The sequence below is a fragment of the Muscardinus avellanarius genome, assembly GCF_963383645.1.
Source record: "Muscardinus avellanarius genome assembly, chromosome: 4".
In the NCBI taxonomy this organism is placed as follows: domain Eukaryota; kingdom Metazoa; phylum Chordata; class Mammalia; order Rodentia; family Gliridae; genus Muscardinus; species Muscardinus avellanarius.
In genome coordinates, this window is record NC_137789.1 from 152,166,052 (window position 1) to 152,179,333 (window position 13,282).

General features: G+C 45.4%; 1 protein-coding gene across 1 annotated transcript in view; it reads left to right on the forward strand.

Moving 5' to 3' along the window:
• The window catches only part of WDR11 (WD repeat domain 11), a gene marked incomplete at its 3' end in the record, with an annotated part of 57,281 nt that extends 44,661 nt beyond the window's left edge, over nt 1-12,620 (forward strand). Inside the window, exons 18-29 of the mRNA XM_080693808.1 lie at nt 217-331; nt 675-846; nt 4,103-4,211; nt 4,939-5,001; nt 6,445-6,510; nt 7,164-7,326; nt 8,437-8,532; nt 9,056-9,221; nt 10,019-10,116; nt 10,496-10,641; nt 11,302-11,398; nt 12,465-12,620. Of these exons, the coding sequence (XP_080549934.1) occupies nt 217-331; nt 675-846; nt 4,103-4,211; nt 4,939-5,001; nt 6,445-6,510; nt 7,164-7,326; nt 8,437-8,532; nt 9,056-9,221; nt 10,019-10,116; nt 10,496-10,641; nt 11,302-11,398; nt 12,465-12,620 (1,447 nt within the window). The remainder of the gene's footprint in view (nt 1-216; nt 332-674; nt 847-4,102; nt 4,212-4,938; nt 5,002-6,444; nt 6,511-7,163; nt 7,327-8,436; nt 8,533-9,055; nt 9,222-10,018; nt 10,117-10,495; nt 10,642-11,301; nt 11,399-12,464) is intronic.
• Nucleotides 12,621-13,282: the final 662 nt, after the last annotated feature.

The window sequence follows — 13,282 nt, forward strand, 5'->3', positions numbered from 1 at the left end:
GGAAACGCTCATCTACAAGTGGCCCGTGCAGAAGCCTGGCCGTCCTCCAGCTGTGTTAAAGAGCAGGCCCGTCCGCCACATGCCTCGCCCTAGCATGGAAAGTGGCTTTCCCATCATCAGACCCTATCAGAAGCACTGGAAAGACACATCGGGCGTTTTCTGATGACTACCTGTTGCTCTATATCATATTGGTATTTTGTTTGTCTTTGTCCTCAGAGGAATACCTACACATCGAAGTTGGGTGAGGAAGATTCGGTTTGCCCCTGGCAAAGGAAACCAAAAATTAATAGCAATGTACAATGATGGTGCCGAAGTGTGGGACACTAAGGAGGTAGGCCCAGCACCAGGAGGATAAAACGTAAATGAGGCTGCCCGCCTTAGGGACTTCTCTTTTCCCCCTTTTTTCTGACTTAATGAAAACCATGATGTGTGAGGCTTCTCACAATAGATTATTTTCTTCTGTATAAACTTTTTACTTCTACAGTATTTCTCTTCTAAGGGTGGCAGCTCTACAGATTGATTGATTGATATTTTAGTGTTACTGTTGCGACCAGGATGACACATTCAGTTTTACGCTTTCCCTGGGTCTTTGCCTCCGTCTCGTGTGACCGTTCAATCCAGAATCACAAACATCTTCCTTTTTGTCTGAAAGTGATGGCAGACTCACTTTGCAGGTTCAGATGGTGAGCAGCTTGAGAAGTGGGAGGAATGTGACCTTTCGGATATTGGACGTGGACTGGTGCACCTCAGATAAAGTGATTTTGGCGTCCGATGATGGCTGCATCCGAGTCCTGGAGATGTCTATGAAGTCCACGTGTTTCAGAATGGACGAGCAGGAGTTGACCGGTACGGTCCGCTCAGGAAAGAGTGCCCTGAAGCCAGCCTTTCGCACAGCTGCTCTCCAGAGAGGGAGAGTCGCTGCTTCTCATTTCAGATATTTCCCAAGTATCTGAGCTTAAGAAAGTAATTTCACTTAGACTGTAAGTGCTTACTGCTGCTGAGATGCGGTGCTGGTACATCGCAGGTGTCGGCGATCCACTCAGGTTCCCTAAGTGCCCCGTTTTGACCCGTTTCTAAGTGGTTTGTTAACAAGATAGAGGATACTTCCCTTCATAAGCACAGCTTACTCAGAATTCAGAGCTCATCACAGGACACGAGGCTAGTGACAGGCTTCTGTTTAAATAGTGAGCATTGTGTCTCGTGACCATGTGTCATTGAAAAGTCACTGTCTGAGTTACTGTGAATTTGATGCCTGTCTCTCACTTGGTGCATGGCTGTCAAGACAAAATTAGGATGACAATATCTCATTCTTTCTTGTATGGTTGTTTTGAGATTGTTTTTAGCCAGAATGAAAAATACTGTAGTAAAATAATGCCATACGTGACTTTTTAAGAAAAAAATAGGAAGATTGTAAGTGCATCATTCATCGGCTTAGAAGGCAGCCTCTTTCTCGGAGTGCACCTTTCATTCATGGAAGGCACTTTTGGGGGAGACCATTATTCTGATCCTAACTGGAGCAGAGCAGCAACCTCCATGTTAAATATTCTCTCAGCGTACCTGTGGTTCACACTCCCGACTCTGTTATTCCTAATTGAACTTTAAATCCAGAAAAACATTCAATAAATGATAAGGAATAAAAATTGACAGTAGTGTGAATGTGCTGTTAGGAAAAAGATGTCTGTGTTCACCACCATGTGCATGGCTGACCTAGTCTTGGGGGGGGAGAGATTAATAGAGGAATAATAGAGAGGCTCCTGTAGTCATCTACTGAATCGGCTCCAAGAAGTGTCTGTGCTTGGCAGTCAGTATTTGCACTCTCGAAGGCCGTGCAGTTTTAAAGCCCGCCCTTTCTCTCTGGGTTCAAGTCCGAGGCATTGCCAGGTTGCTACTGGTGTTGGGGCCGTCCATGACCACCTGTGGTGGGCTTTGGTGGTTCTTGCTGCCCACTCCTACCCACTCCGTGGGTACCCGCACTTCTAAATTGTAGCTGTGCCCGCCTGTGGACAGCGCCACAGCGGAGCGCTGCACTCCCAGGATGGTCTCGGATGCCACCGCTCTGCAGAGGGTCCACTCCCACAGGAGGCAAGCAGAGCTCCTCGCTCTCAGCCTGAAGCTCCTGAGGAAACCACAGGGTGATTTTGTTTAATTCAGTTATTAATTCTAGGTAGAGAATTAATGTAAATCTGTTCTAAATGTGTGAAAACTTTTCTCTCACCTTTAACTTAAAACCTTACCCTAAGAAGCGCCAAAACAGTGATAACTTGTTCTTAAATTGAACTCAATACAGAAATGGAATCCAGCGGATTAATACTGTATGAATATCTGGGTTGTAGCCCAGGTTTAGATGCATTTTCTTTTAAAGTGTTCCTAAAATTAAAGAGAAAAAATTATTTCTGTCCAGTGTCTAGTGGGATATCCTCAGTGAGAAAGGGAGAACAGATTTAAGTAGTAATGGAGAAAGGTCAGTAAAGTTGTGCACACATTCTATAAATTGAACTTTAAATCCAGAAAAACATTCAATAAATGATAAGGAATAAAAATTGACAATAGTGTGAATGTGGTGGTAGGAAAAAGATGCCTGTGTGTTCACCACCATGTGCACAGCTGACTTAGTCTGGGGGGAGATTAATACATTTCTGTTCTGGGAAATTAAAAGTGTATTTTGGGCTTATTGCTGTGGAATAAACACAAAGTCACTCTAGGACATAGACACTGATGCACCGGTGTTTCCTTCAGGTTTCCTTGGTAACAAGTAGGGAACTCCATGAAATACTTGTTTGTTAGAATAGCTCAAAGAAGCCTCTTCTTCCCGTCATCACAGGAGGGGAGCCATTCAGACCGATTGAGAAACGAATCCTTGGTTTCAAGTTGGCGAGCCTTTCCTGACTGTCCCCTCATGTTTCAGGGACATAAAATAGCATAGAGATAAATCTCAGGTCATTGTAGCAGCATCTAGAAGGAATGCAAGCATGTGAGACTTGCTAATAATATTCTAGGCCGATGTAGTTTCTGTAGACTTACAATATTGGCATGACGTGAGATTTTTCAGCCTAGCTTCCTCCAACTGTGTGGGCTGCTGCTGAGCAGTTCCTAGTGAGCACGTACCGGAAGAGGAGGCCTTGATGAGACCTGGGTGCCTTGGTTTTTCCAGTGCTGTGGATTGCCTCTAGGCCTGGGCCTGGTCAGCACTCACTATACCACTGATAGACAGTGCTACCCCTGGACCCTAGAGCCTCGGAAAGAATATGACTGTTGCAGAGGTGGAGGGAATAACCAGGAACTTTTGAATATGGACTGCATTTTAGGTGATTTTACTGAACCAAGAGTGAAATTTGGGGGCATGAAAAAAAGTAGTTATTAAAATCCTGACCACTTTCTGACTCATAAATTATAGTCCCAGCAAAATATTTATTATTTAATTTTTGTTTTCTGTGTTTATTTAGTGGTATAGGGATTGAATCCAGGGTCACTCTATCACTAAACTATTCCTCCAGCCCTTTTTACGTTTTATTTTGAGACGCTAAGCTGTCCATGCTAGCCTTGAGGTTGAAATCCTCCTGTTCCAGCCTCCGAAGTACTAGGATTACAGGTGTGTGTGAAATTTAAATCAGCTATGATTGAATTTTTTTAACTGCATAGAACGGAGTTTTCTAAAGTGGCATTGCTTAGCCGGGCATGGGGTGCACACTTGTAATCCCAGCATTCGGGAGGCTGAGACTGGAGGATCACAGTTTGTGAACAGCCTCAGCTACTTAGCTGAGTAAAATTCCATTGTGTATATAAACCATGATTTCATAATCCATTCCTCTGTTGATAGACACCCAGGCCGGTTCTGTAGTTTGACTGTAGGGAATTGTGCTATTATAAACATGGAAATGCTATCTACCTATAGTGATCTGACTTCTGTTTCTTTAGGAAGATACCCCCCAAATATTATCTGTCGGGAGGGAAATGGAGTGGGGAGGAACCCAGAAGAAACACAGTGAATGCGGTGTGCATATGTTTTCTAGCACTCTGAACCTCACCATGGTATATAATTAAAATACGCCAATAAAAAAAACTTCAAGAGGACTTTATTTTTAAACTTTCTTTCTTTGTCTAGAGCCCATTTGGTGCCCATACCTTCTTCCTCCAAGGGCCTCCCTTGCCCTGAAAGCCTTCTTACTTCACCAGCCTTGGAGTGGACAATATTCTTTGGACCTTTCTCACATGTAAGTTTCTGCATTTTATTTTCCTTTCATACTGTACTTGGGATTGAAGGATGCCCATGAAAGTGGGTCATGGCCCACACTCCAGTGTTTAAAAGGAATGGAACTTTAAAACTCATCCAAGAGAAGGCAGGGACAATGAAAGCATCTCCAGCCTGCCTCCTGTTTCCATCTGCGTGGGGGCATGCGTAGGTCTCTAGTGCACTGGCATCGCCTTTGGCTCTGGACGCAGGCAGTCATGATGTGGGGAAGTGAGCGGGAAGAGCCCATGGAGGCTGCGGGCTCAGGGCCAGCCCGGCTCGTTTTAAAGCAGCATCTGTGGGCCTACTTCAGAGGTATGTATGTTTATAAATCTCAGTATCTATGGTTATTCATTAAATCCACAAATGTTACTGAACTTATGCCATACGGAAGGCATAGGCAGGCATGGCATTGTTTAAAAATGCAATCAAGCAACTATTCTCCAAGATCTGTCTCCTTAGTTCTCTGCAGGGCAGAATGGGAAAATTTATTAAGTCATTGTAGTTTCCATTTCTTGGAAGCCAAAGTGACTTTCTTTTGTTTGGACTCAATAAGATGAAATGATTGGTGGTCCTGCATACATTGTTCCTATATTTTGATCTGTAACCAGGTTTTGAACCAAGTTTTTATTAAAACAACGTTTTGGATAAAGAAATAAGTGATTTTAAATGGAGAGATAATAAACTCATTCAAAATCGTTTCTGTACAGTGATTATCCGGAAAATGAAGAAATAAAGAGTCTTCTTCAGGAGCAGTTGAATTCATTGTCTAAGTAAGCATTTTGTGTTTTATTAGAAGATAACAATACAAGAAAAAAAACACATTCATATGGATTTTTTAAATCAAAGTAACTTGTGTTTTACAAAATACTAATGGCCCAAGGAGAAACCATTCTGCTCACAGAGGTAGTTCCCTTGAGAATCTTTGTTTTCCAGGAAAGGATCTATTTAAGATCTATTTAACATTGCAGGGACAGGGCATTCGCCCCAAGTCCACGTGGCAGGCTGCTCTGGTGTTGCGTGAGTCAGGCCTGGGCCATTCCGGCTCCAGCGTGTGCGGGAGGCGCGAGCACACGGCTCTTCTGTGTCCACTTCCCTCTTCTGAACTGAGCTCTGTATCAGATGCTGTGTGTGCATGGTCTGGCTAAGAAACTAATGTGTTCCCTAAGGCCAAAAGCATTTAAAAATACGTATTGGTAACTATATTGCAAAGGAAGGAGAAAATACAGGTCCACAAAGAATTCATGGTAAAATGTAACACATTTTTGCAGTCTAGAAATTGACACATGTAATTATAGTATTTAACAAATTAAGAATAAAAGATGGAAGATTAAATAATTACTTTATTGCTTTCTGTATCTAAAAACTAACATTTATCTTTAAGTGGGAAACTATAGATTTAAGAAATATCTTCCCCATTTATGAATATTTCATATTTAGCTACTGTAGAAACACCAATTCATTGTAATATTAGCTGTTCTTTGTTAAACATTTTACTTTTGGGATAGTTTCAGAATATATTCTAAGTGCCATCTTTTCTAAAGTATGTCCTTCACCTTATGATTGAAAAATAAGTTTAAACAATGGCATTGTTGTTCCTCTGGTTAGACAGAGGCTCGCAGCATCAAAAATGCTAGTGGAGCCATGCCTGGGAACTCGCCGGTGCTCGGGAGGATTGCAGGCCCGAGGCCAGCCTCAGCCATTTAGCGAGGCCTTGTTTCCAAATAAAAAATAAAATAGGGCTGGGGATGTAGCTCAGGGTTAGAATACTCCTGGACTCAATCCCCAGCACCACACTAAAAATAAAACAGCACACCAGGGAGCTGCCGGGAGGCAGCCGGGTGGCTCAGAGCGCCCTCCAGTGGCGCTGGGTCCGCTCAGCTCCTTCAGCTTTTTTTTTTTTAAGTACTTTTATTGGTGCATTATAATCTCACATCACTGTGTAGTTCAGAGTGTTAGGGACACACAGGACACTTGGTGAGCTTCCCCTGCCCCCTCCCCACTCTTTCCCCTTCCCCAAATGTGATGTTGAGGTTGGCATGAGTAATTCCACGTATGTACATTTGGTAAACACAGCATCATAACAGAATAACCTTGCTTTTGTATGTTATCTTTTGAATGGAATTTTTCATCCTAAGAGTATATTGACTTATCTGCTTGCTTTATTGTTTGATTCAAAATGTTTATCTTACCTCTGTCTGGATTCTTGTTTGCAGTGACATCAAGAAACTCTTGCTTGACCCAGAATTCACTCTCTTGCAGAGGTGTCTGCTTGTTTCAAGGTAACACCGTGTGAAGTATGCTGTGTAAGACAGAATTTCAGATTAGTCATTTCTTTTATTAAGTGCCTGTAAAAGTTACAACCAAACTCTCTTACATTTTAGAAAAACATGAGTTCCTCCTTTAGATTCTGTTTGCAATTCATTTTAAGAGTAATACAAATAGGGGAAAATCAAATTACAGTTTAAATATGATATCTAGGCCTTCTATATGGAAAGGACCTTCTCCTATAGACAACTTTTTAAAATATGTGCTTTAATATAACAGCTATAGCTGGGCGTGGTAGCACGCACCTGTAGTGCCAGGTACTAGGGAGTCCGAGGCAGGAGGATCGCTGAGTCCAGGAGTTCTGGGCTGTAGTCTGCTCTGCAGATCGCTGATGTCCACACTGTTGGCATCAATGTGGTGGCCTCCCGGAAACAGGTCCTGCCAGGTTGCCTAAGGAGGGGGGAACTGGTCCAAGTCAGACACAGAGCAGGTCCAAGCTCCCGTGCTGATCAGTAGATCAACAGTGGGCTTGCCTGTGAGGAGCCACAGCACTCCTGCCCGGGACTCTCAAGTGACAACCCTGCCCCAGCACCTCAGGGTGCCGCAGGCCACCCTGCCCCGGCCAAGCTTGCCACCTGAGCTGGGGCCTGGACCTCACCCTTCCCAGGCTCTACGGCGACGAGTCGGAGCTGCACTTCTGGACCGTGGCGGCGCACTACCTGCACAGCCTGGCCCAGGCCACTCCCGGGAGCTCAGCCGCTCCCCGAGACAAGTTGAGCAACCCACTGGACATATGCTACGATATCCTCTGCGAAAATGCCTATTTTCAGGTATGTAAAGCTGTCGTTTTCAGTATTTATATTTTTCTAAATATCTAACTTGGGAAACTTTCAAACTAAGTTAAAGTCCATGTGAGAAAACTAAGGCCCTTGGCACATTTGCATAAAAAGATCTGATTCAGAGCCAGGTACAGTGGCTCACACATTTAAACCCAGTACTTGGGAGGGTTGCAGGTTTAAGGCCAGCCTCGACAACCTGGCAAGACTGTTTCAAAGTAAGAGAAGAATCGGAGGGTGTGGCTTGGAAGTAGCACTACTAAGAATGAATGAAGAGTCTGACTCTAGACTAGAAAAGCTCATAAACACTGAGTTTTTAATGAGCCTTAATGTTTTATTTAATAGCCTTAATTTTTGTCTTAATTTAATTCTTTTATTTAATTTCCTATAACAAATATATTATCCACTTAATTTAAATTTGCTATTCAAATTTTTTTTTTTTTTTTTTTGCGGGTCTGGGGATGGAAACTAGGGGCATTTGACCTGCGAGCTACACCCCCTGCCCTATTTTTTATTCTTTATTTTGAAACAGGGTCTCAGTAAGTTGCAGAGGGCCTCACTAAGTAGCTGAGGCTGTCCGCGAACCGTGATCCTCTGGTCTCAGCTCCTGAATGCTGGGATTACAAGCGTGCGCCACCACGCCTGGCACATAGCTTCATATTTTTTAATGTCCATCAGAATACTTCAATACCTGCAGGATTTTTTTTTAATGAACCTTGGGCTAGGTGAGTTAGGCCTCACTAGCCACATTGAAGTCATATCCAACATTTGTGTGTGTGTGTGGTGCTGGGAATTGAACCCAGAGCCCAGCACAAGCACTGCCACTGAGCTGTGTCCCCAGCCCGACGGGCAGGATTCTCTCTTCCCGTCCTACGCAAGGGCTGGCTTCTGGAAGGGGGCAGACATGCACACAAACGATAGGACATTTCAGTACTTTTTCTCTTTAATTCTTATTAAATTGTAGGATTCCTACAAAGTTGATTAGTAATCTCACAAGTCAAAGTGATGCTTCTTAAGTGACTTTATAACAAAACTTAAATGACTCAAAAGTCTTATAATCCAGGCTTATAATCTTATAATTCCTGGATTTTATTTTTCCTCTAGAAATTTCAACTGGAAAGGGTTAATCTACAAGAAGTAAAACGGTCAACTTATGATCACACGAGGAAATGTACAGACCAGCTGCTACTCTTAGGTCAAGTATGTCAATTTTTATGGCCCTTTTTGTACTATAGGAAGTTGCTAGTTCATGAGTATTTCAGAGCAGTGTGTGTGTGTGTGTGTGTGTGTGTGTGTGTGTGTGTGTGTGTGTGATGGCATTTCCCTCTTGAATATGCCTCCTTCCCTGTGAATTTAGGATTCCTTTAAAAACAAAACCAACTGGCATCTTGGGGAAGCACAGGCAGAGGCCAGGCAGCTGTGGTCCTGGCTTCCTTGGTGGGGATGAAGCCTGGCCACGTGTTTTGTTTTGCTTTCCGTCTCCGCATTGACTGATGCAGAACTGAAGCTGGCAGTTACTTCGCACCTGTACACCAGACTGTTTTTATGTTTGCCTCAGAGAAGTAGTTTATCACCAGTATTTAATTTTTGTATATGTAAGCAAAACATTCAAGAGCATTTTTTGAAAATGAACATCTTCTTAAGCTGTGGGCTTTAATGTTCCACATTGTGAATTTTTGAAGGAAAGTATTCTCCTCCTTAGAAAACCCCTTTCTCTTGTTAGACTGACAGAGCCGTGCAGTTGCTGTTGGAAACAAGTGCAGACAACCAGCATTATTACTGCGACTCCCTGAAAGCCTGTTTGGTCACCACGGTCACCTCCTCGGGCCCCTCCCAGAGCACCATCAAGCTGGTGGCAACGAACATGATCGCCAGCGGCAAGCTGGCAGGTGAGGCGCGGGGCGGCTGCGGGCGTCCATGCTGTGGACCGTCAAGCCAGCCGAGGGTGTGGCTGTTGACAACATGTCTTTCTTTATCTGCTGAAGTAAAGCAGAAAAGCTATTGCCAGCTAGTTCTAAGGCGGCAGTAGTCTATTCATCGAAACCGGAATCTGTTTTAAGAGTGAAAGAGGACACTGCTAAGAATTACAGAATAACGGGGGCCAGTCGGCCAGTGGTGTCCTGGGCACAGCAGGACAGTGGAGCCTGCGGGGAGACTGGTGAGCTTTTGCCTCGTAGCTCCCTGGACAGCGCCCGTCTCACTACCCTGCTTATGTGAGTAGTAGCTTGAGAACTCTGTTTTACTTTAAAATTTAAGTCAAGAACGTCTCCATTAGGCCCAGGTGGAGCGTCCATTATCTGAAGTGTTTGGGACCAGAAATATTTCAGATTTGGGAATATTTGCATAGACAATGAGTTACCTTAGGGCTGAGACCCCAGAGTGACATGAAAGTCCTCGTTTCACAAATGCCTTATGCGCATCACCTGAAGTTCTTCTTAGACTGTATTTTTACTGATTTTGTGCATGAAGCACAGTTTCCTGATGTGGCATTTTCTCCATGCAGCATCTTGTCAGTACTCAGAAGGTTCCACATTTTGGAACATTTGGGATTTCAGCTTTTCAGATTAGTCACCTTGGCTGTAAAAGATGCTCACGACTAGGTGCAGCCAGGTGGCAGTGTTCCTTTCCAGTGATGTCTCTCAGGGGGAGTCCAGCATCATGGGGGGGCTGCTCTTCTGTCTTCCAGAGGGCGTTCAGTTGCTCTGCCTGATAGACAAAGCTGCGGATGCCTGCCGCTACCTGCAGACGTACGGCGAGTGGAACCGGGCAGCCTGGCTGGCAAAGGTAGGGTTCCACAGAACTCCCCCTCGTGTTAGGGAACCATTTGGCGGACGCCTACAAAGTTGCTTTGCAAATATTTTCATGCAACCTACACTCCCTCCTTTTCCTTATAAGTTTCCTTTCTTACTGAATAGCTGAGCTCTCTGGTTTGTGAGAGCAGCTGCATCCTCTCTTTGCTGGGCCGGACCCGTCCCTCAGCCCAGCGCGTTGCCGTGCCTGGCGTCTGGACTGTCACTCCTTACCAGGGTGAGCAGCAGCTTCAGGGCAGTGTGGTCGCAGAGCAAAGCCCATCGCCTGTTTGTAGGAGCTGCCTTCTCGAGTGAGTTACTTTTCAGTGTGCAGTGCGGGATGCTTTGGTTTTTAACGTGGGCATCTTTCTCAGGTCCGTTTAAATCCTGAAGAATGTGCTGATGTTCTCAAGCGCTGGGTCGACCACCTTTGCTCGCCACAAGTCAATCAGAAGTCGAAGGCCCTCCTGGTCCTGCTCTCTCTCGGCTGCTTTTCCAGCGTGGCAGAGATGCTTCACAGGTACGCCTCGTACCCCACTCTGTGGAGCCGCTCCTGGGTGGTGGTAGCACTTGATACACAGAAAGGAGGAGCATCATCTTAGGCTCATCTCTTTAAAACCTGGGGGGAGATAGAATATCTGTGTTCATTAACACTTGGTCTCTGAGCTATGGTGTTTTCCTACCAATATACTGGCCAAACCTAAACACAAGTCTTCAGAGAATAGGAGAGGATTCAGCTTTGGGCTGAGTGGCTGGGGGAAGCCCAGAGAGCAGTAAGGAGGGGCAGACAGCACGCAAGGTGAGCCGCCCCCTGCGCACCTCAGAGAGGACCCACCGCTCCTGAGGGGACAGTTACTTATTGCAAATCCAAAGGAGGTATGTTGCAGCAAATATGACAAAAGATTTCTTGTTAACTCTAGACAGTGGGTACATGGTCCTCATCATGTCTCTGCAGATTTCTGTGTACTAAACTACTTGACAGTGTCTTCAGTATCAGTGGCAAAACCTGGGTTAGAGACCGGCCTGCTCTTCCCTCCTTCTCTTTATGAGCCGGGGCTGAGGGGGAGCTGGAGTGAGGTAGCGCTCAGTCCTGGGGAGGCGTGCTGGCCCTCGTGCAGAGGCACAGCTCAGGTGGTTCTGCTGGCAAGTCACGAGGCCAACGCTGTCTTGTGTTGAGCAGCATGCGATACTTCGACAGAGCAGCCTTGTTTGTGGAAGCTTGTCTCAAGTACGGCGCACTTGAAGCCAACGAGGACACAAATATCCTTTGCAAGGAGGTTTATGCTGGGGGAAGAGAAGATAGGGTTTGGGACTTCTCTTAGTGGTGCTGCCTGGACAGGAGCTATATTAGATTGAGAAAGACACATGTTTTGGTTCTCCAATGCCAGGGGAGAGGGAGAGATGGAGGAGAAAGAACCTTGGAGCGCGGGCTGCTGCACCACTGACATCAGCCTGGCTGGGATGGTGGGAGGCAGGGAGGGCTGCAAGGGGCGAGGCAGCCCCACCAAGGACGCTCGGCCACCTCCAGCGGTCATGGCGTCTCGTGGTCTCATTTGAAGAGTTGGAGGTTAGGGTTAAGACCAGAGCCCCCAGTTCCTGTCGTTTGCGTAGCCTACTTCTCAATGCACTTTTTCTTGAATTATTATATTTGGCTTTATTTCTACATGTTAGGTAATTATTCTGTGCATATATATATATATATATATATCAATAAAATATGTAATATACAATATATAACACATAATATATGCATATATATAAATTTTTAATTTAAACCAAGCTAAAATTTTTGAAAAATTAAGCTACAGCCTAAGTTAATCAGAGGTAATGAGGCTAGTAACTGGTGAAAACTGTAGCTTGAAGTGCCCATTTCAGAGAGTACAACTTGACGAAACAGGGCTGTGTAAACACCCAACACCAAGAGACGTGGCACTCCATCCCTGCAGAAATAGACATCTACCCCACCCTGCCCGCTGCCAGCCTCTCGGACCAGCACTTGGAGCGAGGGCGTCCCTGAGGAGGTGTCCGCTTGTGTGCGGGAGGCGGGAGGATCTCGGGGGTGTGGCTTGGATCTCTCGAAGGAGAGCCCTGGTTCAGCTGGTGTGAAGCGCAGTGATGTTGCAGATTGAGACATCGCGTCTCCGCGCCCAGAGGCACCTGCGCTCACTGTGATCCCCGTTGGTACCAGGTGGCCCTGAGCAGAACTGGCACCTGCGCTCACCGTGCACCCTGTTGGTACCAGGTGGCCCCACACAGAGCGGCCCTTTGTCCCTGGAGCCCGTGTGGCGCGTCACCCCGCCCTCTGCCCTCACCGCTTTTCTTTTCCTTAACTGTGGTTTACAGAAACTCATCGCTGCCATACACGCGGACTATGCCCGAAGTTTGAAGAACCTTGGTTTTAAACAGGGAGCTGTTCTTTTTGCTTCAAAAGCCGGAGCAGCTGGCAAGGACTTACTGAAGGAGCTTGAGTCTCCCAAGGAGGAATTCAGTGAAGAGTGACAGTTATGTGCGGGGAGGCTGGGGTTGGAAGCCGGGTGGGGTTGCTGACCCATGGTCAAGGTCACCATGCAGGCCAGACAGACGGTGTGGAAGCTCGGAAGCTGGGTCCGGGGCTGCTCCGGCATCTTTCGAAGGCAAATGTGCAGTAGTGTGCGGGCGTTTACACTGAGAGCAAGTCCCCTATTCTGTGTTGAGCTAAAAATAAATTTCTTGAGCACTTCAGAGTTTGAAAGTATATAAAGTTTTATACTTTTAGAGAGAGAGCTTTACAATTCCTGGAAATACCCTGATTTTCTTAAACTTAAAATTCCAGAAACTTAATTGCTTTTTTTCTTATTTACTAAACTTAAAGATATTTGAGCAACCTGTAGTAAAAGAAATTTTTGAGACTGGTTCTCCAGTACGTGCTGTGTCTGTTTATACACAATCATGCAATATACAGAGGAACAGAGATAGCTAAAGACCACTCTGCTTCCTTTCCTCGAAGGCAGAGCTGCCCGGGCATGGTGTTGCTGAGCTGTGGCTCCAGCCTCCAGCCTTCTGTGCAGCCTCATGTGTGGAGCCTTTGAGGTTTTGAACTTTTAACTCCTACAGTGCATTCCAGTAACCTCTCTTTTTAATTCTCTCTTTGTACTTTAATTTTTTATGTTTGTGTTCTTCCA